General features: G+C 36.9%; 2 protein-coding genes across 2 annotated transcripts in view; one reads left to right on the top strand and one right to left on the bottom strand.

The window, feature by feature from the left end:
* The window catches only part of DDX43 (DEAD-box helicase 43), a 39,835-nt gene extending 27,263 nt beyond the window's left edge, over positions 1–12,572 (top strand). Inside the window, exons 8-17 of the mRNA XM_037843763.1 lie at positions 924–1,034; positions 1,437–1,578; positions 2,237–2,337; positions 3,137–3,224; positions 4,571–4,698; positions 4,911–5,020; positions 9,184–9,322; positions 10,037–10,124; positions 10,775–10,926; positions 12,291–12,572. Coding sequence (XP_037699691.1) covers positions 924–1,034; positions 1,437–1,578; positions 2,237–2,337; positions 3,137–3,224; positions 4,571–4,698; positions 4,911–5,020; positions 9,184–9,322; positions 10,037–10,124; positions 10,775–10,891 — 1,024 coding nt within the window. The 3' untranslated portion in view covers positions 10,892–10,926; positions 12,291–12,572. The remainder of the gene's footprint in view (positions 1–923; positions 1,035–1,436; positions 1,579–2,236; positions 2,338–3,136; positions 3,225–4,570; positions 4,699–4,910; positions 5,021–9,183; positions 9,323–10,036; positions 10,125–10,774; positions 10,927–12,290) is intronic.
* A 14,604-nt stretch (positions 12,573–27,176) lies between these two features.
* CGAS (cyclic GMP-AMP synthase) overlaps positions 27,177–27,639 on the bottom strand; it is a 60,294-nt gene continuing 59,831 nt past the window's right edge. The window contains exon 5 of the mRNA XM_037843387.1: positions 27,177–27,624. Within this exon, the coding sequence (XP_037699315.1) occupies positions 27,273–27,624 (352 nt within the window). The 3' untranslated portion in view covers positions 27,177–27,272. The remainder of the gene's footprint in view (positions 27,625–27,639) is intronic.

Below are 27,639 nucleotides of genomic sequence, written 5' to 3'. Positions count from 1 at the left end.
ATTATATACCTGGGTCATGGAGTGTTTTTTTGTGTGTGTGTGGCATTTTTCTGTATTTCCCCACTTTTCTGGTGAATGTATTAAAACCTATCCCTAAACTGAGTTTTAAATCTTAATGGAATAATCTTAATCTTTGAAATAATCCAGTCTTTGAAAATAATGCAAAGTTTTTCTTAAGGGGAAATCATTTAGGCTTTCTTAATAATACCAGCTACTATTTTTTAGATGTGTGAACCATTAATTGGCATATTAGTTTCCTAAGGCTTCCATAACAAATGACCACAAACTGGGTGGCATAAGACAACAGAAATTTATTGTCTTAACAACAGTTTATTCTCTCATAGTTCCATAGGTCAGAAGTCTGAAATCAAGGTGTCAGCAGGGTCACACTCCCCTGAAGACTCTAGGGAAGACTTGTTCCTTGCCTCTTCATAGTTTCTAGTGTTTGCCCGCCATCCTTGGTGTTCCTTGACTTGCAGCTGCAATACTCCAATCTGTGTCTCGATTGTCACATGGCCTTCTTTCCCGTATGTCTCCTGCACCTCTGTATCTCCATGTCTCCATAACACCAGACATTGGGTATAGGGCCTACTCAAGTCTAGTATGTCCTCATCTTAACTTAATTACATCTGCAAAGACTATTTCTAAATAAGGTCACATTCACAGGTATAGAGATTAGGATTTCAAAGTATTTTGGGGGGAGACACAATCAGCCCACAAGACTTAGTAAATCACAGTCTATAATATATTTAGGGAACTTTTAATCATATACCTTTTCACAAAAGGTGCAAATATGTCTGTGACTATGTCTTACTGACTTTGACACTCATTGCTGAGTGCATATGAAGCAGATACTTTAATTTAGTTGCTGAGTGCTTCTGAAGAAAATACTTTAATATTAATTTTGCTGTTTTCTCTTAAAGAACTAAAGAAAAAAGAAATGGACCTGGCATGTTAGTCCTTACACCCACTAGAGAATTAGCTCTTCAAGTGGAAGCCGAATGTTCTAAGTATTTATATAAAGGCCTTAAAAGGTAAGTCATTTCTTTGGCCATTCCTGTACCAGTATTATATTGTTTTAGTCATTGTATCTTTATATCCATTTGCCCAATTATTTTTCACCCTTAAAGAAAATCTGTTTGGCTCAGCTTGGGTCATATATTTACCACTGATTCTCCCAGGGCTTTGGAATCAGGTAATAATGATACAGACATGGCTCTTTGGGGCCCACCTCTTGGGATGACCAGTGTGGATAGTTCTCAGAAAAAGGCAGATACTACCAAAGGTATCTGATACTCTTTACAATTTTTATACCAATTTTATACCTTTTATTTCTTTATCTAATTGTATTCCCAAAATGCTTAGGTTGGTTGGGGTTTTGGGTGATGATGGGATATTCTTTGCCTGAACATGAACCTTTGGATTTTTTTTTTCAGTGTTTGTATATATGGTGGTGGAGATAGAGCTGGACAAATACAAGACCTTACGAAAGGTGTAGATATCATCATTGCAACTCCTGGAAGATTGAATGATCTACAAATGAATAGCTTCGTCAACCTGAAAAGCATAACATACTTGGTAATCCTGGAGTGGGGGTTTGGGATGCTGGGAGGAAGAACTGAAGTCTTATGAAAAGTTTTTTAGAATGACTGCCCATTTTTTATAATGGTTTTAGATTCTAGGGTAATCTAATTCTAGGATAATATTTTGCATTCCCTCTAGCATGTCAAAATAAGGATTTTAAAGATAACTCTGTTTTTAAAATTGTGATACATGTTTATTTTAGGAATTTTGTTAAGTGCAAAAGAAAATTAAAATCCATTTGGATATTTCAGACATTTAAAATTTTTCATCAAATAGATTTGGAAAAATATCAAATCAATCTATTATTTATACCTACCAATTGCCAGTTATTTTGAACTCTGTGGAGAAATTTAAATAGAAGCAAAGTTCTTTTTAAAATTAGCTATTCATAGGCAATGAACCTTCTGAAAAAGTGCTAAGATATGTAGGCTTTGGACTACAGAGGCTTAAATTCTAGTTCTGCTGTTCAGCTTCTCTGTGGCTTACTTAGGTAATGCAAGAAATGAGAAAACCTACCTCTTAGTGTTATATTCTTAAAGAAAGAGTATACATGTTAGCTACCTCCCATATCTAATGTAGCCATGTTCTTCATTTTCTTTCTAAAAAAAAAAAACTTGAAAACTTACTTTTAAGTTTTTCATTTTTAATAAAGGTTTTAGATGAAGCAGACAAGATGTTGGACATGGGATTTGAACCACAGATAATGAAGATTTTATTAGATGTACGCCCAGACAGGCAGACTATTATGACAAGGTAACTATATATGCCTAATTACTGTCTGCAAAATAGAAATCAATGGAATAGAATTCCATTCTGTTTGGCTGATATCCTCAAAATATTTGAAAGTATTACTTGTGAATAAGTGATCACCTGTCTTCAGAGATAAACATTGGGTACTGAATACTTTTTTTGCCTAAGACAAAACTGAGGGAGCAATGATTGTTATTTGGATGCTGAGTGAGCTATAAAGACTAATTTCTCATGGGCTTTTATCTTTTGTGCTCATTGGTATTAAAAAGCATAGCATATAATATTTAAGAAAATATACTAAATTCTCTTACTTTGTCTTACTAATAATCTTCCCACTTCAAGAAAAGTGAAGTTGGATTTAATTGTAAGTACTGTAAAGGTAGAAAACTTTTACTTTCATTATGTCATATATGGTTGAAGAAACACTTGAACTTACACAATCTTTGATCAGCCCACTTAAAATGGTTTTTATTTGGTATAAGCACTTGGTTTTATCTGCTGTCATTGCATGAAAATATACTTGTTTTTTGTTCAACTAACAATCTTTATTACATTTCCATAGATTGAAATCTAATTTAAGGTGCATAGGTTGCCTTCACTCATGGTTTATTGAACTTATTATAAAAGTTTCATCTAGTAGCTTCACTATAGTTAAGCAATTCTTGGTGAAACTTACATTATCATAAAATCTGCCTTACTTATTGAACAGATAGGAAGTACTACATCTGTCTTTCATGAATAATTTGGTTCATACACTGCTTAAGGAAACTTTTAACGACTGTGTATCTCACTTTCTTTTTAGTGCAACTTGGCCACATGCCGTCCGTCGACTTGCACAATCTTATTTGAAAGAGCCTATGATTGTATACGTTGGTACTTTGGATCTAGTTGTAAGCTCATTTTTTTAGTACTATTTTAAAAATATTTATTAGAAAATTCTAAACTTAGTCAATTTTGGCATGTCTACTCTGCCTGCTCCCCAATTTTAGAGCAAATCCCAGATGCATAAAATTTTATCCATAAATTCTTCAGTGTGTATCTCTGAAAGACTTTTTATCATAAGTACAGTAACCATAATCTAATTAAAAATTTTAATAACAATATAATTGAATATCCAAGCAGCATTCAGACTTTCCTGATATGTCATTTTTTTTAACCCTGTTAGAATTGGTCTAAGAAAAGAATATATTATGTGTATATTTGGTTATTTCTCTTGATTCTCTGATCTGTAGGTATCCCAAACTTTTTTTTTTTTTTTTGCATGTCACTTTTTGGTTGGAAGAAATTGTTTTTTTGTTTGTTTGTTTGGTAGAGTTTTCCACATTCTGGATTGGGCTGATTCTCATGGGGTTGTTAAATATGTTTTCTATACTTAGTATTTCCTATAAAGTAATTAGATATAATTAGATATAGAAGCTTGGTCAAATAATGGCTGGGTTGTTTCTACTTCTTTTTTGTTTGTTCGTTTGTTTTTGGTAGGAATTCTTCATTTGTGGAGATGTGTTTTTGTATCAATTAAAAAGGAATGTATGTCTGGTGCTGTTTTTGTGAAGTAAGATTAATAAGTGCATTCAGATGTTTCAGTCTGAGCCCTCCATTATAAAGCTTCTGTATCTTTCACTTACCTAATGGTAATTATTCCCTAGACCCATGATTTCATGGTGATCAAATATAATTCTTTTATAAAATGATTGTTACCCATTCAGGAAAGACCAAATAAATGCTTCTTTCCCTCCATTAAATGCTACTAAAATCTATTTTTCTAGAGAAAGAAATATTTTATCTTTCTGGGTCAAAGAATAGTGTCCATGGTATTTTGAAATGCTATATTAAATTGCCAGAATACTAATTGAATTGAGATTCTTCTGTCATCTATGGATCATCACCCTTCATTTTGTAAGGGCCATATTCAAGACTCATAGTGATAGTCTTTATAAATTTGTTGTCATTCATCCCTTGGTTATTTTTCCTACAGTGGTAACCAGTTGCTTTCAACACACTCGGCCAGGCAGTCAAGCATCTCCAACTTTAATTTTGAGTGTAAAATGATTAATGTGAAAGGCTGAGCTACAAATCTTGAGTAGAAACACATCATTTTCCTAGGACTTCTGACATTTTTTTTTCCTGTTAGTGATTTATTGAACCATTAGCCAATGATAGAAGTAAGATGTATTTTGAGCCAATGTGTGGGAGTTCCTCCTCAAAATTGATGTATTATGATTATTGAATCCTTTAGGCTGTAAATACTGTGAAGCAAAATATAATTGTTACCACAGAAGAAGAGAAACGGTCTCATATCCAAAGTTTCCTAGAAAGCATGTCTCCAGAAGACAAAGTTATTGTGTTTGTCAGCAGAAAAGCTGTGTAGGTATTTTTTTTTTCTCTTTTGCTTCTATTAGGATCATCAATCAAAGTGAATTTGTTTAGGATAAGTTCTGTTTGAATACAAATTTTAAATGGAGGTGGGCATGTCTGTTACAGTATGTTAATCCAGACTCTTGCTAACAGAAATAAAACTAGTAATTGACGGTGATATCAGAATAGCACCTGAAATTGCTGACTTTCTTTTGCTTCAGTGCCGATCACTTATCAAGTGACCTGATTCTCCGGCACATATCAGTAGAGTCTCTGCATGGGAACAGAGAACAGAGTGATCGGGAGAAAGCATTAGAGAATTTTAAAACAGGTACATTTATACAATTTGTAGTATTTGTTGCAGGTTAAAAGTATACCCAATGCCTGGGCCGAGTGACAGCAACTTTTCATGGAACCCATAAATAAGATCCACCTCACCTCTTTTTTTACCTTCTTTTGGATTATTTTTTACTTCCTTTATTGGTTTATTGGCTATACCTCATTGGTGGTTATTTCAGCGGTTGATTTAACATCTGCAGTATAGATCTTTAACTTACCAATCACAGTCTACTGATGGGGAAGTCACCGACTTGCCCAGTGGCCATCTCCCAGCCCTTGCCCTCCCCCTCCTTTTCTATTGTGTGCACATGTTTCCATTTGTTTTCCACTCTGCAGCCTAAGGGAGACTTTAGGTCTAATGCAAAACCCAAAACTGGAACAAGCAGCCCCAGCTGCTTATCAGGGCGGGAACTCTCTGGCAGGGCCACCTTCCCGCTGGGGTGTATGAATACTCAACGCTCTTCAGCACAGGGTCTCTCCTCTCCATTGAGAAGGGGCCTGTGAAGCTGCCATCCACTGACCCTGACCCGAGCAATTGGCCTTCCCAGGAGACTGACCACAGTGGGATCTCATCCCCTGCTCTTTTGGACCCTTTGTGTTGTGTAAGTAATAAAGTGGTTATTTGCTGAAAATTTCTGATGTGCCTGTGACCCACCGTGTACCATAAAGCAACTTACTCCACATCTACCTTCAAATAATATTTATCACTACTTTTAAGCATTTTGATTATGATGTGTCTTCATGTTTTTCTGCTTAGAGTTCATGGAGATTCTTGTGTTTGTGGATTTTATAATTGTCATCAAATGCCTAATTTTTGGCCATTATTTCTTCAGATTTTTTTTTCTGTTCTCCCCCTTCTTCACGGATTCCAACTGCATGTATATTAGGCTGCTTGAAGTTGTCCCACAACTCATGATGCTATTTAATTTTTTCTTTTTTTCCTCTCTTCATTTTGGGTAATTTTTACTGCTTTGTTTTCAAATTAATTCATTGATCTTTTCTTCTGTACTAATCTGTTAATCTCACTAAGTGTATTTTTCATTCCAAACATTTGCTTTTTTCATCTCTAGAAGTTTGACTTAAGTCTTTTATGTCTCCAGTGTCTCACCTTAATGTGCTCATGCTTTCCTCTCTCACCTTGAACATATGGGGTATAGTTATAATAACTGTTAATTTGTTTAATAATCATTAGTATCAATTCTGGATCTACTTCTACTGATTTTTTTCTCCTAGTTATGGACCATATTTTCCTGTTTCCTATTAATTTTTTATTGGATGCTGGAAAATATGAATTTTATCTTTTGAGTACTAGAGTATCTTGTATTCCTTTAAATATTTTAGGATTTGTTCTGGGGTACATTTAGGTTACTTGGAAACAATGCTCATAATGAATTTTTTTAAAATCTAGAAAGTGCCCATTAATCACAAACCTTTGGATAAAATGTTAATGTTTCAGATAGAGGTGACATTTTGATATTTCCTAATTCATTCTCAGTTGTGTTTGTAACATTCTTCTTGGGTAACTCATCCCCTTCTTCCAACCCATTTTCCAAAACCATGTATAGCCAATATAGCTCTATACTTAAAAAATGGTAGGGTTTTTTTTGGCTTTAAGATATAATAAATGTCATTAAGATGTCAATTCTACCCAAACTCATCTACAGATTCAATGCAATCCCAATCAGAATTCCAACAACCTACTTTGCAGACTTGGAAAAGCTAGTTATCAAATTTATTTGGAAAGGGAAGACTCCTTGAATTGCTAAGAACAATGTAAAAAAGAAAAATGAAGCGGGAGGACTTATACTCCCTGACTTTGAAGCTTACTATAAAGCCACAGTAGTCAAAACAGCATGGTCCTGGCACAAAGATAGATACATCAATCAATGGAATCGAATTGAGAATTCAGAGATAGACCCTCAGATCTACGGCCGACTGATCTTTGATAAGCCCCCAAAGCCACTGAACTGGGACATAACAAAGTCTTTTCAACAAATGGGGCTGGCAGAGTTGGATATCCATATCCAAAAGAATGAAAGAGGACCCGTACCTCACACCCTACACAAAAATTAACTCAAAGTGGGTCAGAGACCTCAATATAAAAGACAGTACCGTGAAACTCCTAGAAGATAATGTAGGAAAACATCTTCAAGACCTTGTATTAGGAGGTAACTTCCTAGACCTTACACCCAAAGCATAAGCAACAAAGGAAAAAATAGATAAATGGGAACTCATCAAGTTAGAAGTTTCTGACCTCAAAGGAATTTGTCAAAAAGGTGAAGAGGCAGCCAACTCAGTGGGAAAAAAATTTTTGAAACCATGTATCTGACAAAAGACTGATACCTTGCATATATAAAGAAATCGTACAACTCAATGACAAGAGTACAGACAGCCCAATTATAAAATGGGCAAAAGATATAAAAAGACATTTCTCTGAAGAAATACAAATGGCCAAGAAACACATGAAAAAATGTTCAGCTTCACTAGCTATTAGAGAGATGCAAATTAAGACCACAACGAGGTACCATCGCACACCAATTAGAATGGATGCCATTAAACAAACAGGAAACTACAAATGCTGGAGAGCATGTGGAGAAATTAGACCTCTTATTCATTGTTGGTGGGACTGTATAATGGTTCAGCCACTCTAGAAGACAGTCTGGCAGTTCCTTAGAAAACTAGATATAGAATTACCCTTCGATCCTTGGTATATACCCGGAAGATCTGAAAGCAGTGACACAAACAGATATCTGCACGCCAATATTCATAGCAGCATTATTCACAATTGCCAAGAGATGGAAACAACCCAAATGTCCTTCAACAGATGAGTGGATAAATAACATGTGGTATATACACACAATGGAATACTATGCAGTAGTAAGAAGGAACGATGTCGTGAAACATACGACAATGTGGATGAACCTTGAGGACATAATGCTGAGCGAAATAAGCCAGGCACAAAAAGAGAAATATTATATGCTACCACTAATGTGAACATTGCTGGGGGAGAATGATGGGGCATTTGGCTTCCCCACCTCGATGGTTGCTGATGTGCTCCCAGACATTGGGGACTAGTGGTTTGATGGGCTGAGCCCTCAATCACAAGACTTGCCCTTGGGAAGACTGTTACTGCAAAGGAGAGGCTAGCCCTGCTTATAATTGTGCCTAAGTGTCTCTTCCTGAATGCCTCTTTGTTGCTCAGATGTGGCCCTCTCTCTCTACCTAAGCCAACTTGGCAGATGAAATCACTGCCCTCCCTTCTACGTGGGATCTGACACCCAGGGATGTAAATACCCCTGGCAATGTGGAATATGACTCCCGGGGAGGAATCTGGACCCAGCATCGTGGGATGGAGAACATCTTGACCAAAATGGGGATGTGAAATGAAAGGAAATAAGTTTCAGTGGCTGAGAGATTCCAAAAGGAGCCGAGAGGTCACTCTGGTGGGCACTCTTACGCACAATATAGATAACCCTTTTTAGGTTCTAATGAATTGGAATAGCTAGCAGTAAATACCTGAAACTATCAAACTACAACCCAGAACCCACGAATCTTGAAGACGATTGTATAAAAATGTAGCTTGTGACAGGTGACAGTGTGATTGGGAAAGCCATGTGGATTACACTCCCCTTTGTCCAGTGTATGGATGGATGAGTAGAAAAACGGGGGCAAAAAAAAAAAACACCCAGGATCTTTTTTACTTTAATTATTCTTTTTCACTTTAATTTTTATTCTTCTTACTTTTGTGTGTGTGCTAATGAAAATGTTCAAAAATTAATTTTGGTGATGGATGCACAACTATATGGTGGTACTATGAACAATTGATTGTATGCTTTGTATGACTGTATGGTATGTGACTATATCTCAATAAAATTGAATTATTAAAAAAAAAGATATAATACTGGCCCTTGAAACTATTCACATGGTTCAGGAACCATCTGTTGATCCCTTGTATCTGTTGTGTTATAACTTGCCAGCATTTTTTTAAAAAGTCAATTAAGTATCACTTTTCCATTTCTGCTTAGTAAGCATTTTAATATAATCAATAATGGTTCACCTGATTAAATATTAAGAGAAAATATGCTTTTCATATATATACCTTGAGTTGGTTTATACCAGAATTTGTCCATATTCATTTGGTGCCTTACTCTTTAGGTAAAGTGAGAATATTGATTGCTACTGACTTAGCATCCCGAGGTCTTGATGTCCATGATGTCACACACGTCTATAATTATGATTTCCCCCGGAACATTGAAGAATATGTCCACAGAGTAGGACGTACTGGAAGAGCAGGGTAAGAAAGCATAATCAACTCTCAAAAGTAGAGTTACAAGGGGAGTGGGGAATGGGGAGTTATTGCTTAATAGATAGTTTTTTTGTGTGAGTGATGAAAATTTTGGTACTAGATGATGGTGATGGTTGTACACTATTGTGAATGTAATACTACTAAATTGTACACTTCAAAATGGTTAAAATGACAAATTTTATATATATTTTACCACAAGTAAAAAAAAAAGGGAAAAAAGAAATATACTCTTCCTAATTACTCCCCTCGCAGACTATCCATTTTGTACTCTTTGCCAGTGAACTGCCTGCCTTTCCCCAGAACCTGCTTGGCTACTTTATCCCTGTCCAACAGGCCTGCCACAGATGCAACCACATCCTCCCTCCACAATTAGCTTCATGCTGATTCTACTCTTTGCGTCAAATAGTGACAACAATTGAGCTGTATCAGTGGTTACTTTAAATTGTCCAAGTTGGCATCTTATGGAAGAGGAACTCTTTTACCCCTAAGAACTACTGTATACCCCTTTCTGATGTTTTAAATAACTGCAGATTATTTGGATTCCAAATGATGGTTTGCATGACCTTGAATCTTAATACATAAAAATATTTGGATTTATGTGAAAAGAGTTGAGGTTTTGCTGTTTTAAAAATTCTGTTTTGCTAATGGTATAACGAATACAAATTATAAGTCAAATTACATGAGTTTTTCCCCTCCCCAAAGGAGAACTGGAGTGTCAATTACCCTTATTACTAAAAACGACTGGAGGGTTGCCACTGAATTAATTAATATTCTGGAAAGAGCAAATCAGGTGAGACCATGCAACCTATTAGAAGTCAACCTCTTACCACTTTTCCGATGTTTCAGTCAAATTGTTTATGGCAGGTACTGGGGATATATAATTGTGAAAAAGCCAGGCATAATCTCTACCCATAGAGCTTACTGCCTATTAGGAAAGACACTGAACAAGTAATTAAACATGTTCCAAGGGCTATCGGATGGCAAAGATTAGAAGCTGTGGAAACATATAATTGGGGGAACCTAATCTAATGAAAGCCCTGCTGAGGAAGAAACCAGTGGGCTGGGGGTAGGGGAATCCTAGAAGATGGGGAAATTTCCAGCAGGGGAAACATTCAGGCTCAGAGGTGAGAAAGAACATGCAGAAAGTACCACTAGATAAGGGCATGCTAAGGGCATTGGGAGCAACTGAAGGCCTATATAAGCAGGGAAGCAGCATGATGAGTATTTTTAAGATCAGTTTGGTTTTGTGGCCTGAAGATGGATTCAGGGTTTAGTAAGTAGAGAGATATTTGGTTGTTAGAAAGATGTAAAAAAAGTTATCTAATCAGTTGTATAGAGTCTCAGGTTGAAATATGAGTTGGAGCATTTTGAAATACTGTAGACAAGCTGTTAATACTAAAAGAAAATACTCAGAATTCTAAACACATTTAATGATTTCAGAGTGTCCCAGAGGATCTTGTGTCAATGGCTGAGAGATATAAGGCAAATAAACAGAAAAAAGAGATGGAAAAAAAATTGGGAAGACCTCAAGGAAAACCCAAGAAGTTTTATTATTAATGTATATATTGAAAAGTGGTTTCAGGCCACTGGAGGTAAACCTTAAATAACTCATGGATTTTCAAATGCCAGCTTTCTCTTACACTAGGATTTGTTAGTGTGTTTAATGCAACAGCATTATCTCAGTGAGTCTTTAACATATTACTAGGTGTTACTCTTTAACTATTAGGTTAAGTCCAGTTAATGTAATGTATCTTAGAGTTAAAAGCTGTACTAATTCAGAGGTGAGAAAATAAACTTTTAGTTTGTTCAAAAGATCATTAAAAGTGTAATGGAGTTGCTGAAGGTATGGGCATAACCTCTTCCAAGCAACTTGTTAATGTATCAGTTATAAACACATATAACCCTTTGATCCAGCAATTCTCTTCTACGAATGTATTCAATATATTTGCACATACAAGTAGCAAATTTGTAATAGCAATGGATTAAAACCTAAATGTCAGATGAATAGATTATGGTATACTGTTGTGCTGTGCAGCTATTAAAGAACATGTGAACTACCTTTAAGATGTTCTGTTACATGTTAAATGCAAAAGATTTCCTGCTAAGAAGATCAACTGAGCTAACACAGGAAACCTTCCCTCCTACTTCAAACTCATAGAAAAGAGATAAAATATATTTTTTAAAAATGTTCCTAAAGCTATGTGACAGATACATGAGGGCTTATTACACAGTTCAGTATATGCTAAATATTTTTCCATAATAAAAAGTTTTTTAAAAGTCTGTATTTACCAACCTGTGGATGCAGCACTGAAGTGGACCATTTGCTGTGGACTCAGGGAGAGAGTTTGGGAGAGGAGGAAAGAGTGAATTGTAAGAACTCTGAAAGCTAAATTCAGGCTCTATGGGCTGAGAAACTGATTTTAAAAGTGTCAAAGAATAGGAGAAATGCAACTGATCTAGAAGCTACTCCACCATGAACAACAGCACACCAACAAATATGGGAGATACATACATGTCATAACCAAGGAATTACAGAGATGATAAAGTAATCCAAAAAAGGCTTTGTGATAAATACATTTGAAGTGTTCAAAAAATAAAAAGAAATCTGATGGCTTGTGAGAAAAAGATGAAAACCCAAAGAAAGCAGGAAAAAAAGTCAACAAAATTTAAAAACTCAAGAATTAAGATAGATAGAGCCAAAGAGAATCAGTGCATTGTAAGAGCAGAGGAAATTATGCCATGCCTCTGAGATAGAGAGAAATGTGAAAGCAGAGTTCACAGTACAATGTGTAACGTATATGCCCATTTAATATTTAAATGGAGATTTTTAATGTTTGCATGAGCACAAACTATGGAAAGAAACCACAAATCTAACAGTGGTTGCTCTGTTTTTACCATTAAAAACCAAAGAATGATGGAAACAGAAATTTATATTTTTCTTCTATTTAATTTACAGGATTCAAGATTTTTTAAAGATAAATACTATTTGAGATATATATGGAAGTACTGGAAACATGCTGGCAGTATGAAGAGACTTGACTGATTCTTAAAATAATAGTGTTTAAAATGTAGAATTCAATATTTTATACTTTAATAAAATCAAAAGCATTTAAACTTGAGTTGAAAATTTTTTTTCATGACTATTAAGGAATGTAGTATTAGAAGGTTTTCTTTTTACCAAACTATTTTCAAAAGAAAAAAAAATTGTCTCCTGTAATGTTGCTGTATTAAGGTCAATCTTTAAAGGGTTAATGCTTGTTCAGATGTTGTACTGGCAATGAAAAATATACTGTTTTTAAAATAAATGTTAATTTCTATGATTTAAAAGACAAGTTGATCTTTGTCTTTCTGTTTAACCCTTGGTGTACTTTTCTTAAATGATTCCACTCACCTATTTTAAAGAAACTTTGAAATGAAATAGTAAAATAATTATTTCATCAGACCCAAACATGCAACAGCTGTTTTTCCATCAACTTTGGGCCTATAGCTCCATGCTAAAATAAATCCTAGGAAATTAAAATTACATCTCCACAAAAGTTTCTTTGATTAATCACACTCAACATCTTTCCCTTAGAGTTTTGTGTTATCTGTACCACAATATATGATATTTACATATATTTTATTCTAAAAACTACTTAATATATAAGTATTTGTAATTACATGTATGTGCATAATTAATTTAGGCCCTCATCACCTTACCTTGTATCATTCATACTATTAAGTTTCCTGGTATTAGCAATAAGATTAATAAGAGAATCTAGAAGAAAAGACCAAATAAGACAAGTTTCTGATAAGTCTGATGGGGGTGGGAGTGGGGGACAACTCTATCTACTTTAGGAATACGGAGACAAAAACTTTAAGAGAATATATTGTGTACAAATTTATATCAAGAAATCTGAAAATACACAAAATTGACCACTTTCTTTTTTCCTAAAGTTACTAAAATAAACTCAGGTAGTTAAGCTGAAAAGATAGAAGACATACGAAAGATAATCACAGAGTTCCCTTTGAAAGGTACCAAGGGCCTTGAAAGAGAAGGGCATCCTTATGTGCCAGAACAATAAAAAAGATGGCGTTTTCTATAAAGCTAACATAACTGATATCAAAATTGAAGGACAGCATTAAATTAAGTCATTCTCATGAACATAAAGATCCTTAAAATATTACCCTTTTGAATTCTGCAATGGAATAATATGCCAACATTAAAGAAAGAGGATGAGGCAGTCCAACCTGTACCAAGATGGAATGATTTCCAAAGTAAAGTAAAGTGAGAAATATAAATTATTTTCGTTAGAATATATGCATACATATGTGCCGGTTTGGATGTATTGTGGTCCCCCAAAACTCCATGTTCTTTGATGCAATCTTGTGAGGGCAGACATATTAGTGTTGATCAGGTTGGAACCTATTGATTGATTGTTTCTATGGAGATGTGACTCAATCAGCTGTGGACAAGAACTTGACTGGATAATTGCAATGGAGGTGTTACCCCACCCATTCAGGGTGGCTCTGAATTAAATCACTGGAGCCATATAAAAAGCTCAGATAGAAGGAGCTCACTGCTTGCTGCAGCCACAAGAGAAACTTTGAAGAATGCACAGCAGCTGAGAGAGGAGTTGAAAAGCAACCTGGGAGTAAGCAGATGCCAGCCACGTGCCTTCCCAGCTAAAAGAGGTTTTCCAGATGCCAATGGCCTTTCTCCAGTATAGGTACCCGATTGTTGATGCCTTACCTTGGACACTTTATGGCCTTAAGACTGTAACTTTGTAACCAAATAAACCCCCTTTTATAAAAGCCAGTCCATTTCTGGTATTTTGCATAACAGCAGCATTAGCAAACCAGAACATATAAGTATATGCCTAGAAGGATATATATGAAAAAGGTAGCTGCAGTTGAGGAAAATGGGCAACTGAATTATTAGAGTGGAAATATATATATATATGCTAAGGACTTATGTTTCCAGTGAAGGTGGATTAGGCTAAGGGTTAGGAAACAAACCCTCCTGCTGAAACCAAAATGCAAAATTAAATATAAAATAAGTGTTAAGTGCAGAGTTTCTTTTTGGCATGATAAAAATGTTTTGGAATTACTGGTGATGGTTGCACAACTTTGTAAATATACTAAGAGCCACTGAATTGTATATTTCAAAAGGGTGAATTTTTTGGTATGTGACATATCTTAGTAAAATTTTTATTTTTTTTTAAATCTCCTTAAAAGCAGCAGAGCTGGCAGGATGGTAAGGAGCTAACAGCCCAAAATCTAAAGGGAAAATTGGAACTCCACCCAGTGCCTTCCCAGCCATTGGTGAAATCCAAGCCATTTTTCAGATAAGGACTTTTGATAATCCTGCTCTACAAGGCCAGGTGGGAGGACAGAGAAGAGGTGTTGGGGGGTCTTCTTAGGCTCAACTAAACTTTCAGATTCACAAGACCACCAAAGGCCATGCTTGGCATCAGATTCCTCAGGAGGATATGAGACAGGACATAGGGTGCTATCAGGTGTTTCCTATGGGAGTAGTCCTTCCAGCAGCCCACATAACCATCCAGGAGCTGTTCTCATGGGTGCCTCTAGGTGACAATTCAGAGGCAAGAGATTAGATCCACCTTGATGGGGGTGGGGTCCACCTTGTCTTTGAAGACCAGTGACCACAGGAGCCAGTATCTCTCATAACAACTTCACAGGCATAGCTTCATGGTTGCCTGCAAAGGTCATGTCCAGGGCCAAGAGTCATCACTCTGAGAAGTCCAAAGCTATGGCTTCCCATGCTGACATACTGAATTTTGGTTTTGGCTCAAAAATCAAGGTCGAGAGTTTAAAAAATAAGACCCTCCTCACATTCAGTTAGGACCTCACAGGGCAATAACCTTGAGGTAACAGTGAACCAAAAGTAAACCCACTTCCAAGCTACTGCAAGCATGGTTGCCCTGGCTCTGAGAGGAGCAGGGTAAGTAAAATAACAGGGAAAAAGTAACAGTTAAGAAAGTGTAGCCCCAGGCTACATTGCCTTGATGATCCAAGGATCCTCAAGAAATGACCTTAATTTGAGGTGATTCAATGACTGGCAATAACCCCAAAAGCCTGACAAACCCAAACAAATCCTGTTTTGGAGAAAGCACCTTCATATTAGGTCAAAAAGAATCATCACATATAATGTTTTTTAAGGATAATGAACAGTATTCAGTAAAAAAATAACCAAGCATACAAGGAAACAAGATACCACAGGGAGAATCAGAAGAAGCAACAGAAACAGAAGAAACAGACTACAAATTTTAAAATTATCAGATTATAAAACAACTATGCTTTCTGTGATTAAATAAATGCAAACACAAGCTTGAAAATCTGACAGAAATAGAAAAACATAAGGTGACATGGCAGATTAAAACAAGAACCAGCTAGAGCTTTGAGAAATGAAAAAATAATTTTAAAACTCAATGACAGGGACTCGGGCAAGATGGCGGCATAGAGAGGAGTGGAAGCTAAGTAGTCCCCCTGGAACAACTACAAAAAACCAGAAACAACTAGTAAATAATCCAGAATAACTGCGGGGGGACAAACGAGACCATCCATTCATTATACACCGACCTGAATTGGGAGGAATGCCTGAGAACACAGCATAAAATCTGTAAGTAAAACCTGCGGAACCAGGTCGGGAGACCCCCTCCCCCATAGCCCGAGCTGCAGAGCTGCGTGGTGCCACAGAGAAGCTCTCTCCCAGCAAGCAATACAGCTCAGCTGAGCTCCAACTGAGGTTTTAAGTAGCGTGTGTGAACTGCTCACTACAGGTATGCAGCCCCCAAAAACAGACAGAGGCTTTGGGTGACGACTGACCTGGGAGAGCCGGAGGGTCGCCTTGGACTGAGTCTGAAGGGGACTATCTATTTCTTTTTTGGCTCAGTGGAGAAAGCCCCAGTCATTTTCAGTTTCCAGGGCTGTGACTCTGGGAAGGGTGGAGACACCACAAGCAGAGAGCGAGACCATTGAAATGCTAATGACCTCCACCTGAGGGGTCTGTCTTCTCTAGGAGGAAAGGGGTGGGGCCCTTTCCATTCAGAACCAGACCCCAGAGCCTGGGGGAACACGGCCATACCTCCTCACACCAGTCAAGAATTATAGGCTAACAGGCATCACCTGCTGGGCAGAAAAGCACAGTGACCCGAGGCATCACAGGGTGGAGCAATTTTCTAAGACACACCCTCAGGGAAACCAGATACTGAATATTTCTTCCCTCTGGGACCTGAGCCTGTTCTGGTCTGGGAAAACCTGCTTTGGATAACCAAGGAAACCATGCCTAGACAACAGAAAATTACAACCTACACTAAGAAAAACAAAGTTATGGCCCAGTCAAAGGAACAAACGTACACTTCAACTGAGATACAGGAATTTAAACAACTAATGCTAAATCAATTCAAAAAGTTTAGAGAAGATATTGCAAAAGAGATAGAGGCTGTAAAGGAAGCACTGGACATGTATATGGCAGAAATCAAAAGTTCAAAAAACCTACTAGTAGAATCTATGGAAATGAAAGGCACAACACAAGAGATGAAAGACACAATGGAAACATACAACAGCAGATCTCAAGAGGCAGGAGAAAACACTCAGGAACTGGAGAACAAAACACCTGAAAGCCTACACGCAAAGGAGCAGATGGAGAAAAGAATGAAAAAATATGAGCAACGTCTCCGGGAACTCAAGGATGAAACAAAGTACAATAATGTACATATCATTGGTGTCCCAGAAGGAGAAGAGAAGGGAAAGGGGGCAGAAGCAATAATAGAGGAAATAATTAATGAAAATTTCCCATCTTTTATGAAAGACATAAAATTACGGATCAAGAAGCGCAGTGTACTCCAAACAGAAGAGATATGAATAGGCCTATGCCAAGACACTTAATAATCAGATTATCAAATGTCAAAGACAAAGAGAGAATCCTGAAAGCAGCAAGAGAAAAGCAATCCATTACACACAAAGGAAGCTTAATAAGACTATGTGCGGATCTCTCAGCAGAAACCATGGAGGCAAGAAGGAAGTGGTGTGATATATTTAAGATACTGAAAGAGAAAAACCACCAACCAAGAATCCTGTATCCAGCAAAGCTGTCCTTCAAATGTGAGGGAGAGCTCAAAATATTTTCTGACAAACAGACGATGAGAGACTTTGTGAACAAGACACCTGCCCTACAGGAAATACTAAAGGGAGCACTACACGGTGATAGAAGACAGGAGTGTGTGGTTTGGAACACAATTTTGGGAGATGGTAGCACAACAATGTAAGTACACTGAACAAAGGTAACTATGAATACGGTTGAGAGAGGAAGATGGGGAGCATGTGAGACACCACAAGAAAGGAGGAAAGATAATGACTGGGACTGTGTAACTTGGTGAAATCTAGAGTATTCAACAATTGTGATAAAATGTACAAATATGTTCTTTTATGAGGGAGAGCAAGCAAACGTCAACCTTGCAAGGTGTTAAAAATGGGGAGGCATTGGGGGAGGGATGCAATCAGCATAAACTAGAGACTGTAACTAATAGAATCATTGTATTATGCTTCCTTTAATGTAACAAAGGTGATATACCAAGGTGAATGCAGATAAGAGGGGGGGATAGGGGAGGCATGTTAGACACTTGACATTGGTGGTATTGTCTGATTCTTTATTCTACTTTAAGGTTATTTTTCCTTTTGCTGCTTCCTAGCTGTCATTTTTTTGTTTCCTCTTTCTTTTGCCTCTCTACCTTCTTTGACTCTCCCTCCTGCCTTGTGGAAGAAATGTAGATTCTCTTGCTTAGTATGAGCAGAATGTTCAATTAGGATGAACTTAAATGTTTGGAAATGAACAGGGGTGTTGGTAGCAAGATGTGAGAATAACTAACAGCGCTGAATGGGATGTGAATGAGGTGGAAAGGGGAAGCTCAGAGTCATATATGTCACCAGAAGGAAAGTTGGAGATCAAAAGATGGAAATGTATAAAACTGAATCCTATGGTGGGCAATGTCCATGATCTGTACAAATACTAGAAATCACTTCATGAACCAGAACAGATGTATGACAATACAATTAGAAGTTAATAATAGAGGGGCATATAGGGAAGAACTAAATACCTAGTACAAAGTATATACTACAGTTAGTAGTATTTCAACATTTTTTCATAAACAGTAACAAACGTACTATATCAATATTAGGAGTCAACAATTGAGGGGGGTTGGTTAGGGATAGGGGAGGTTTAGAGTTTCCTTTTCTTTTTTTCTTTTTTCATCTTTCACTTTATTTCTTGTCTGGAGTAATGAAAAGTTTCTAAAAATTGAACAAAAATTCAGTGTGATGGATGCACAGCTGTATGAGGGTACCCAGGGGCAAGTGATTGTACACTTTGGATCTTTGGATAATTGTATGGTATCTGAACAATCTCAATAAAAATGAAAAAAAAAAAAAACCTCAATGACAAGTATATACGTACCATAGAATATTTTTCAGATATAAAAAGGAATGAAGTTCTGATGCATACTACAATATGGATGAACCTTGAAGACATAATGTTGAATAAAATAAGCCATACACAACAGGACAAAGGAAAAATACTGTATGCTTTCATTTATTTGAAATAACTAGAATATTCAGATTCAGAGAGACAGCAAGTAGAATACAAGTTGGTGGGTGGGGGGTGTTAATGCATAATTAATGTAGGGTTTAGGATGATGAAAAAGTTTTGGTAATGGATGGTGGTATGGGTAGTGTAAAATTGTGAATACGATTAATCCTACTGAATAGTATACTTGGGAGTGATTAAGATGGGAAAGTTTATATTGTATATATGTTTCCACAATTTAAAAAAAAGTGACTAAAGAGACAATGACAATTAAATGAAATCTATGATCCTTACCTAGAACTAATAATGGAGGAGAAAAGGCCCAAAAGGACATTATTGAGATGTATGAAAATACTGGAATATAGACTATAAGCTTAATATCAATGTTAAGTTGCCTGAACTTGACCACTGTACTTACGGTAGTTACATAACTGAACATCTTTGTTCTCAGGAAATGTACATGAAAGTATTAAGTGTTCAAGGAGCATGATGTACAAAGCCTACTGTCAAATGTTTAGAAAAACAGCCAGATAGCTGGATGGATGGACGGATGGATGGGTAGATAGATGGATAAATGGAATGATACAGCAGATGTAGCAAAATGTTAAAAGTTGGTGGATCTGGTATTTTGGTGGGGGTATGATGGAGTTCTCTGTACAGGTTTGTATTATTTTTGCAACTGTCCTGTAAGTTTGAAATTTTTTCAAAATAAAAAGTTAAAAAATGACTAGGAATGAAATCAGGAGGGTGGAATATTAATATTGTTGAAGCCAGTGATAGATATATAGGAATGTGATACTATGCTCTCTACTATTGTGCATTTGAACATTTTGATCATAAAGATTTTTTAAAGGATGAATTTACCAACAGATTACACACAAATGAGTAAATAACTGGAATAGAAGTCAAAGCAGAATCCAGATTGCAGCACAGAGAGACAAGAGATGGAAAATATTAAAGAGGGTAAGAGGATAGAATAGGCAGTTAGAAGTTCTAACATCCATTTAATTGGAGTCCCAGAAAAGAGAAAAAGATTGGGGCAGGGCCAATATTTTAAGAGAGAATAGCTGAGAATTTTCCAGAATGAAAAACAATAATCTACAGTATCAAGAAGCCCAATGAATCTCATGCAGGATAAATAAAAAGATATCCACAGTTGGAAACTTCATAATGAAATTCCAATATACCAAAGACAAAAATCCTAAAAGCAGCCAGAGTAAAACATTATTAGATTAATAATGCTCATCTCTCTGGATGATGGAATTGTGATTTTCACTTTCTTCTTTACACTTTTATGTGGGCATCTGAATTTTTTACAGGGACAAATACTACTTAATTTTTCATTTTCATCGAAGTCATATATGTAATGAATGTAAAGAGGCAAAAGGTTCTACAGAGTTTATTTTTAAAAAGCAGTCTGCAGCCCTCCAACCGACCCTTCACTTCTCACTCCCAAGATGCAACTATTTCATGTTTCAGCCACTTCTAAATAACATGCCTATAGTGCAATTACTTGGTTTTTCAAATTTGAGATTATCTACTGGCTTCCCACAGAAAGAAAGACAATTTCAGCTCTTTCATACCTGTGACATTAAGACCCTTAGGCTGCTCATGCCCTTGAGTGATCCCCTCCACTTTAGAATGGGCAGTACCTGTGACTTGCTTCCAACCAATAGGATAAGGTAAAGGCATATGACTATAGTTGTTACACAGACTGAAGCACTTATTTTGCTGGGGTCCCACCCTCCTTTGCTGTCTTTGAAGAAGCAAGCTGCCATGTTATGAGCTGTCTATGTTGGGAGGTCCATGTGGCAACGAACTGAGGGCACTTCTAGGAACTGAGGGCAGACTCTGACCAACGGCCAGCAAGAAACTGATGCCCTCAGTCCTATAACTGTAAGGAACTGAATTCTCCCAACAAAAGCTGATCCTTCCCCAGCTGAGCCTCAGATGAGACTGCAACCCCCATTGATACCTTGATTACAGCCTTGTGAGACCCTCAGGAGAGCCATGCCAAGACTCCGGATCCATAGAAACTGTGAGATAATAAAATAGTATTGTTTTAAGCCACTAAGTTTGTGGTAATTTGTTATGCAGCAATATGAAACTAATACATTCCTCACCCCTGCTCTCACCACTGTCACCACAAAGGCACTCATCCTGTTGCCCTATCCTTCCCACAGAGCTAATCATAATTTTGAGGAAGTTAATAGTCTATGTTTATATTACTATGACTTTGTACATACTGCTTGCAGCTGAGCAGTATTCTCAGATCACACCATGATTACTTTTCTTGCACATATTCTTTATTCCTGGAGTTAAAAATTGTTTTTTTGTTTGTTTTCCTAGTTTTCTATGTGTTCATCATTAACTGTACCCAAATAATTCCTTCTAGTGTAGAAATTTTCTCTTAGTAAGTTCAAACATACTAAGTTATTAAACAAGATGTATAAGACACAAGCCATAAAGAAGAATGATAAATATTCAACTACATTGAAATTAAAACCTTTGTTTACTAAAAGACACCAAAAAAGGTGATGAAAACCCACATAGAAATTATTCAGTCAACCAACAAAGGATAAGTATCCAAAATATATAAAGAACTCCTATGAAACAATAAGAAAAAGATAAACCAGCTACTAAGAAAATGTGATAAAGATATAAACAGGCAATTTCAAAACAAATGACCAATAAATATTTGAAAAGAAGCTCATCCTGACTAGTAAGTACTTAGGGAAAAAAACACAAGAAACCATTTCACACCCACCATACTGCAAAAAATGTAAAAGTTTAACAAAACAAAGCATTGTAGGACAACAACTCTTTCATGCTGCTGGTGGAAGTTTGAATTGGTACAATTTTTGAGGGAGCATTTTGGCAATATATAGTTATATAATATCTAGGAATATACATACACTAGAAGAAATATACACATGTATATCAGGAAACATACAATAATGCTCATAGCAGCAGTTTTTTGTAATAGCAAAAAATCAGAAAAAAAACTATGTATCAGAATAGATAAGTGAATTTGTGGCATACTCATACAAGGGAATACTATTTAACTGTTAAAAATTACTGAACAAGAACTACACATATCCTCATGGATGAAAATCAAACTATCTAAATTTAAAAAGTTGAAGAACAATATATACAGCATACCACTTACCTAAAGTTTTAAAACCTACAAAATACATTGCTTAGGATTATATTCATATAAAAAGGGTAAAGAAAAGCACTCTGATAAACACCAAATTCAGGACAGTGGTCCCCTCTCTGAGAGAAGAAGCAAAGCTACTGGAGAGTGTGATGGTTTGGGAGCTTTCTGGACCTCAGAAAATTATGTTCCTGAAGTTAATCCATTCTTGCAGTATGAACCTTTTATAGGTGGAACTTTTTTATTAGATTAGTACAGTTAGGACATGGCCCAGGGTGAATATTAATCCTCTTACAGGAATCCTTTATAAGGATGAATACAGATAGAGAGACAGAAAGACACAGAAGCTGAGAGAGAAAGCCACAGAAACAGAGTGGAAGCTACTGAAGCCAGAACCTGGAAGCAACAAAGCCTGGAAGAAAAGGGAGAGACCAGCAGAAACCACCATGTGCCTTGCCATCTGACAGAGGAGTCCAGGATTGCTGGCAGCTGGTCTCAGAAGGAAGGTATCGTCTTGATGATGCCTAGATGTAGATATTTTCACGGCCTCAGAACTATACACTTGTAAACTAATAAATTTCCTTTGTTAAAACCAACCCATTTTATATTACATTGCTTTTCAGCAGCCTAGCAGACTAAAACAGAGAGTAATAACTCAAATTTAAGGGCTTTGACAATGTTTTATTTTTAAGATGGATGGCTGGTGACACACTAATTCAGTTTATTGTTTTTATATATTTTTTGTTTTGTTTTTTATATCTTCTCATTACTTTTTAAAGCACGGTGCAGAACAACATGCAGAGTTCCCCCCCACACCAATTTGTTAAAATGAAAAATGAATACGTTTATAAACATTTTTAAATGTATAGAACATCTCTAAGAAAAAACAGGAAAAAGTTAGTGAATAGCAGTTGCATCTAGGTTGAATTGTGCCCAAATATGGAGGAGAAAGGGTGACATATCACTCTATAACATTGTTCCTTTTGAGTTTTATACCATGTGTATGAATTATGTTTTCAGAAATACACATAAATTGTAAGTAAAAATAGAAATAAAATAAGTTATATGTTTTAATTAGCCTCAGATATTAATGTACCTTCTATCTTCCTGTAAGATTATGTATTTCCTGAAAGCAGAGACAATGTAGAACTTATTTTTCCATTTCTTTCTTACATATTCTAACATCTAGAACAAAACATTGCTTCCAAATATATCTGTATGCTGAACAAACCCTACAGGTTTTCTGGAGATAGTGATTATTTCCAATATTGTCCCTTGCAATCCTTCCATTTATCCAAGCAACATGAAGAAATGATATTCTTTTAATTCCAATATGGTAAAGTTTTTAGCTTTGAACTACTACTTTTTTTCTTTTTTTTTTTAGCAAGAGAAATATGTCAGTATTTTATTTTCCAAGTACTTGATTGTAAATTGCTTTTTTTAATTTAATAAATTTTATTTTGAAATAAACAGTTCAAAAAGTTGCAAAAACAGTACAAACCCCATACATAGAACTCCATCATACCCTGACCCCTGTCCCCCGATACCCAGATCCATACCTTTAAGATCCTGTCACACCAGTTTCTTTCTTTCCCTCCCTCCCTCTCTCCCTCCCTCCCTCCCTGTCTATCATCCATCATCTATTGCTCTGTCCTCTGAACATATGTGAGCAAGCTGCACATATCTTTGAACAAACAATATAATTCACATATACCTTTCCCATGGACAAGAACATTCTTTTATGCAATCCCATTAAGCACAGCTAAGAAGTTCAAGAAATTCAACACTGATATAAAGCTTACATTCTATATTTCCTTTTTTTATTTTCTTGTGTCCCATCTGTGTCCCTTTGAGCCTCCTCTCCTCCATCCTCAGGTCCAATCCAGGATCATCCTTGGCATTTAATTGTCGTCTATTTAGACTGGCTTTTTTTTTTCAATTGTGGAAACATATATATAGCCTAAATCTTCCCATTCCACCCATTCACTAGCATTCCATTAGTGAGATTAATCACATTTACAATGTTGCAATGCTATCACCTTCCCACCATCCATTTCTAGACGTTTCCCTTCACCCCAAACAGAAACCCTACTCTCATTTCTTAACTCCCCATTGCCCCTTCCCCCACTTCTTGGAACCCCTACTCTACTTTTCATCTCTATGGTCATATTCTCTGATACTTTCTTTGTATTTACCGTGGGGCTTAAATTTAACATCTTAAATCTATAACAATCTTGTTTTTCTTTGATACCAACTTAACTTCCATATGACACATAAACTACGTTCCTATATTCCATCATTCCCCCACCTTTATGTAGTTGTTGTCAAAAATTACATATTTTACATTGAGTCCAAAACCACTGATTTATCATTAAAGTTCATGTATTTTGGATCCTGTAGGAAGTAAATAGTGGAGTTATAAATCAACAATACAGTAGTATTGGTATTCATATTTACCATGTGATCTTTAATGGAAATCTTTATTTCTTCATATAGTTTCAGTCAACTGTTTAGTGTCCCTTCCTTTCAGCCTGCTCAGCTCCCTTTAGCATTTCTTATAGGACTGATTCCTGGTGATGAAGTCCCTCAGCTTTTGATTATCCATGAATGTTTTCATCTCTCCCTCATTTTTATCCTCCAGGTATTTGTGAATTCTCCAAATCTCTGATGGTTACTGACTTCTATTTATATTCCATTGTGGTCAGAGAATGTGCTTTGAACAAATTCATTTTTTTTTATTGAGGCTTGTTTTTATGTCCCAGCATATGGTCCATTCTGGAGAAAGATCCGTGATCACTAGGAGAAGAATGTGTGTCCCGGTGACTTGGGATGTAATATTCTATATATGTCTGTTAAAATTCTCTATATCTCTCTCTCCTTTCGTTGTTTCTCTGTCAGCAGGGCTCCCTTTAGTATCTGAAGTAGGGCAGGTCTTTTATTAGCAAAATCTCTCAGCATTTGTTTGTGAAAAATGTAAGCTCTCCCTCAAATTTGAAGGAGAGTTTTGCTGGATAAAGAATTCTTGGTTGTAAATTTTTCTCTCTCAGAATTTTAAATATGTCATGCCACTGCCTTCTCACCTCCATGGTGGCCACTGAGTAGTCACTACTTAGTCTTATGTTGTTTCCTTTGTATGTGGTGAACTGCTTTTTCTCTTGCTGCTTTCAGAACTTGCTCCTTCTCTTCAGTATTTGACAGTCTGATCAGAATATGTCTTGGGGTGGGTTTATTTGGATTTATTCTATTTGGAGTTCGCTGGGCATTTATCCTTTGTGTATTTATATTGTGTAAAAGGTTTGGGAAGTTTTCCCCAACAATTTCTTTGAATACTTTTTCTAGACCTTTACCCTTCTCTTCCCCTTCTGGGACACCAATGAGTCTTAAATTTGGACGTTTTATTTTATCTATCATATCCCTGAGATCCATTACGATTTTTTCGATTGTTTTCCCTATTCTTTCTTTTGTTCTTTCATTTTCTGTTCTGTGGTCCTCAAGGAGGTTGAGTTGTTGTTCAACTTCCTCTAATCTTGTATTATGAGTATCCAGAGTCTTTTTAATTTGGCCTACAGTTTCTTTAATTTCCATAAGATATTCTATTTTTTTTATTTACTCTTGCAATATCTTCTTTATGCTCTTCTAGGGTCTTCTTTTTCTCTTTTATATCCTGTGCCATGGTCTTCTTTATGTCCTTTATATCCTGTGCCATGCTCTCATTGCCTGTCTGTAGTTCTTTGATTAATTGCGCCAAGTGCTGTGTGTCTTCTGATCTTTTGATTTGGGTGTTTGGGTTTGGGTTCTCCATATCATCTGGTTTTATCATATGCTTTAAGATTTTCTGTTGTTTTTGGCCTCTTGGCATTTGCTTTACTTGATCTTTAATTTGTCAGAATTGCAGCTTGGTGGTGTACACTTTCTCTAACTAACCAGCAGATGGCATCCGTGAGTCACCTATTCCCCTCAAGTCAGTTCTCCCCAACTTTGTCTTTGTGGTGTGTGGGGATCTGATTCTTGTGGGGTCCAATTGGTGCACTTAATTTGGGTGTGTTGTTGGTGCTGTCCGCCCTGAATGAGGGGCATGTGTCTGAGCGGTTAGGGAGGAAAGGCATCTTTAATAATCAAACCTCCCAGGTGTTCCTGGAGATTTAAGGCTGTTCTCTGCCGCTGACCCAAAAGTCCTTGGTATTGGCATAGGTTCCCGGGGATTTCTGAGTGGTTCCCCCTTCCCTGCTGTACTCTTCCAGGACCTCTGCTGAGGAAGGGAGGGCCATGCCACGTCACAAGTGTGTGCCGGCCTCCAGGGAAGCCCTGGGACGCTGGGCTGTGCAGGGGCGTTCCCAGCCCACTTCAAAGATGGTTGAATGGGACGCGTTAACTTCCCCCTTTCCGCACAGCTCCACCCTGCCAGCTCCGGGACAATCAGCCATGGGTGTATTAAAGGCCACTGTCCATGGCCGATGTGGCGTGTGAGCGGTGCTGTGGGAAAGACTCCCTGTCATGCTGGGTTTCTTGGCATGGCTCTGGGCTGTGGGGTTGGCCCCGGGCAGGAGTGCCCCCACCCACGGGGGAGATGGCTGCAAGTCGTGCGTTTTTTTCTCCTTTTGGCTCCCGTTTGCTCCCCTGGGCCTGAGACAATCAGAAGTGGGTGTGGGAAGGGGTATCCTCCATGCCAGACACCAAGGCGTTAGCCCAGCCCACTCCCGTCATATCTGCAGCTGCTCCGGGGCTTTTTTTTTTTTTTTTTAAAGAACTAGTCCATCTCCAAACACCAACCCACCGCTTCCCCACACTGCAGCATGCCCGAGGGACTTTCAGCCATCTCACTCGTTTCAGAATGTGGACTCCTGGTTTCACCAAATGCACATTCCCTGTGGATTTAGCAGACCTTGTCTGGCTGGTGCTACTCTGGAAGTGGTGTTCTGGGTCACTTTCTGGTTTTTATCTAGTATTTTTCATGGAGGTGTTTTTTTGCCCTGTCTCACCTAGTCGCCATCTTAGGTTCTCCTGAACTACTACTTTTGCTTCTTATTCCTGAAATAATCCCTTTTCAAGGATAATCAATCCTTTTATAATGATCACCATTTATCAAGACAAACTAAGGGCTAAATAATTCCATTTATTTTGAATTACTGTGACAAATTCAAATATTCTAATTATTATAAAGTCACTCAAATTTCTTGATTCTTTTTTAAAATATAATTTCAAAATTCATCAAAAACTGGAAATCCATTGTTTCTTTCATATTCAATTTGCCTTGACAGAAATTCTTTACTTATTTTGTCAATTTGGTCTCTAGAGAACAGATTGACTCCAGGAATAAAATAATTCCTAAGTTCCTCTGTCCTGAGGCACTGAAGAAAGTATGTCACACAGTTATTAAAGCAGTAGTCCAGGTCTTTGGACTGCCACTGACTGTCCTGAGGGTCCTGGGTACAAACGTGAAAGAAAGCCGTTTTCACATGATAAGAACAAAACTTATCCATTTCCTTTCGATTTTCAAACTTTTTTTTCAGTTGTTCTAAAAGATACTTCATTAGTTTTAAACATTCTTTCCTGGTGAATAAAAAG

This window comes from Choloepus didactylus, chromosome 7, assembly GCF_015220235.1.
Source record: "Choloepus didactylus isolate mChoDid1 chromosome 7, mChoDid1.pri, whole genome shotgun sequence".
NCBI classification, from domain to species: domain Eukaryota; kingdom Metazoa; phylum Chordata; class Mammalia; order Pilosa; family Megalonychidae; genus Choloepus; species Choloepus didactylus.
The sequence above is the reverse complement of the archived record's forward strand: the minus strand, read 5'-3'. Positions and strand labels throughout refer to the sequence as shown.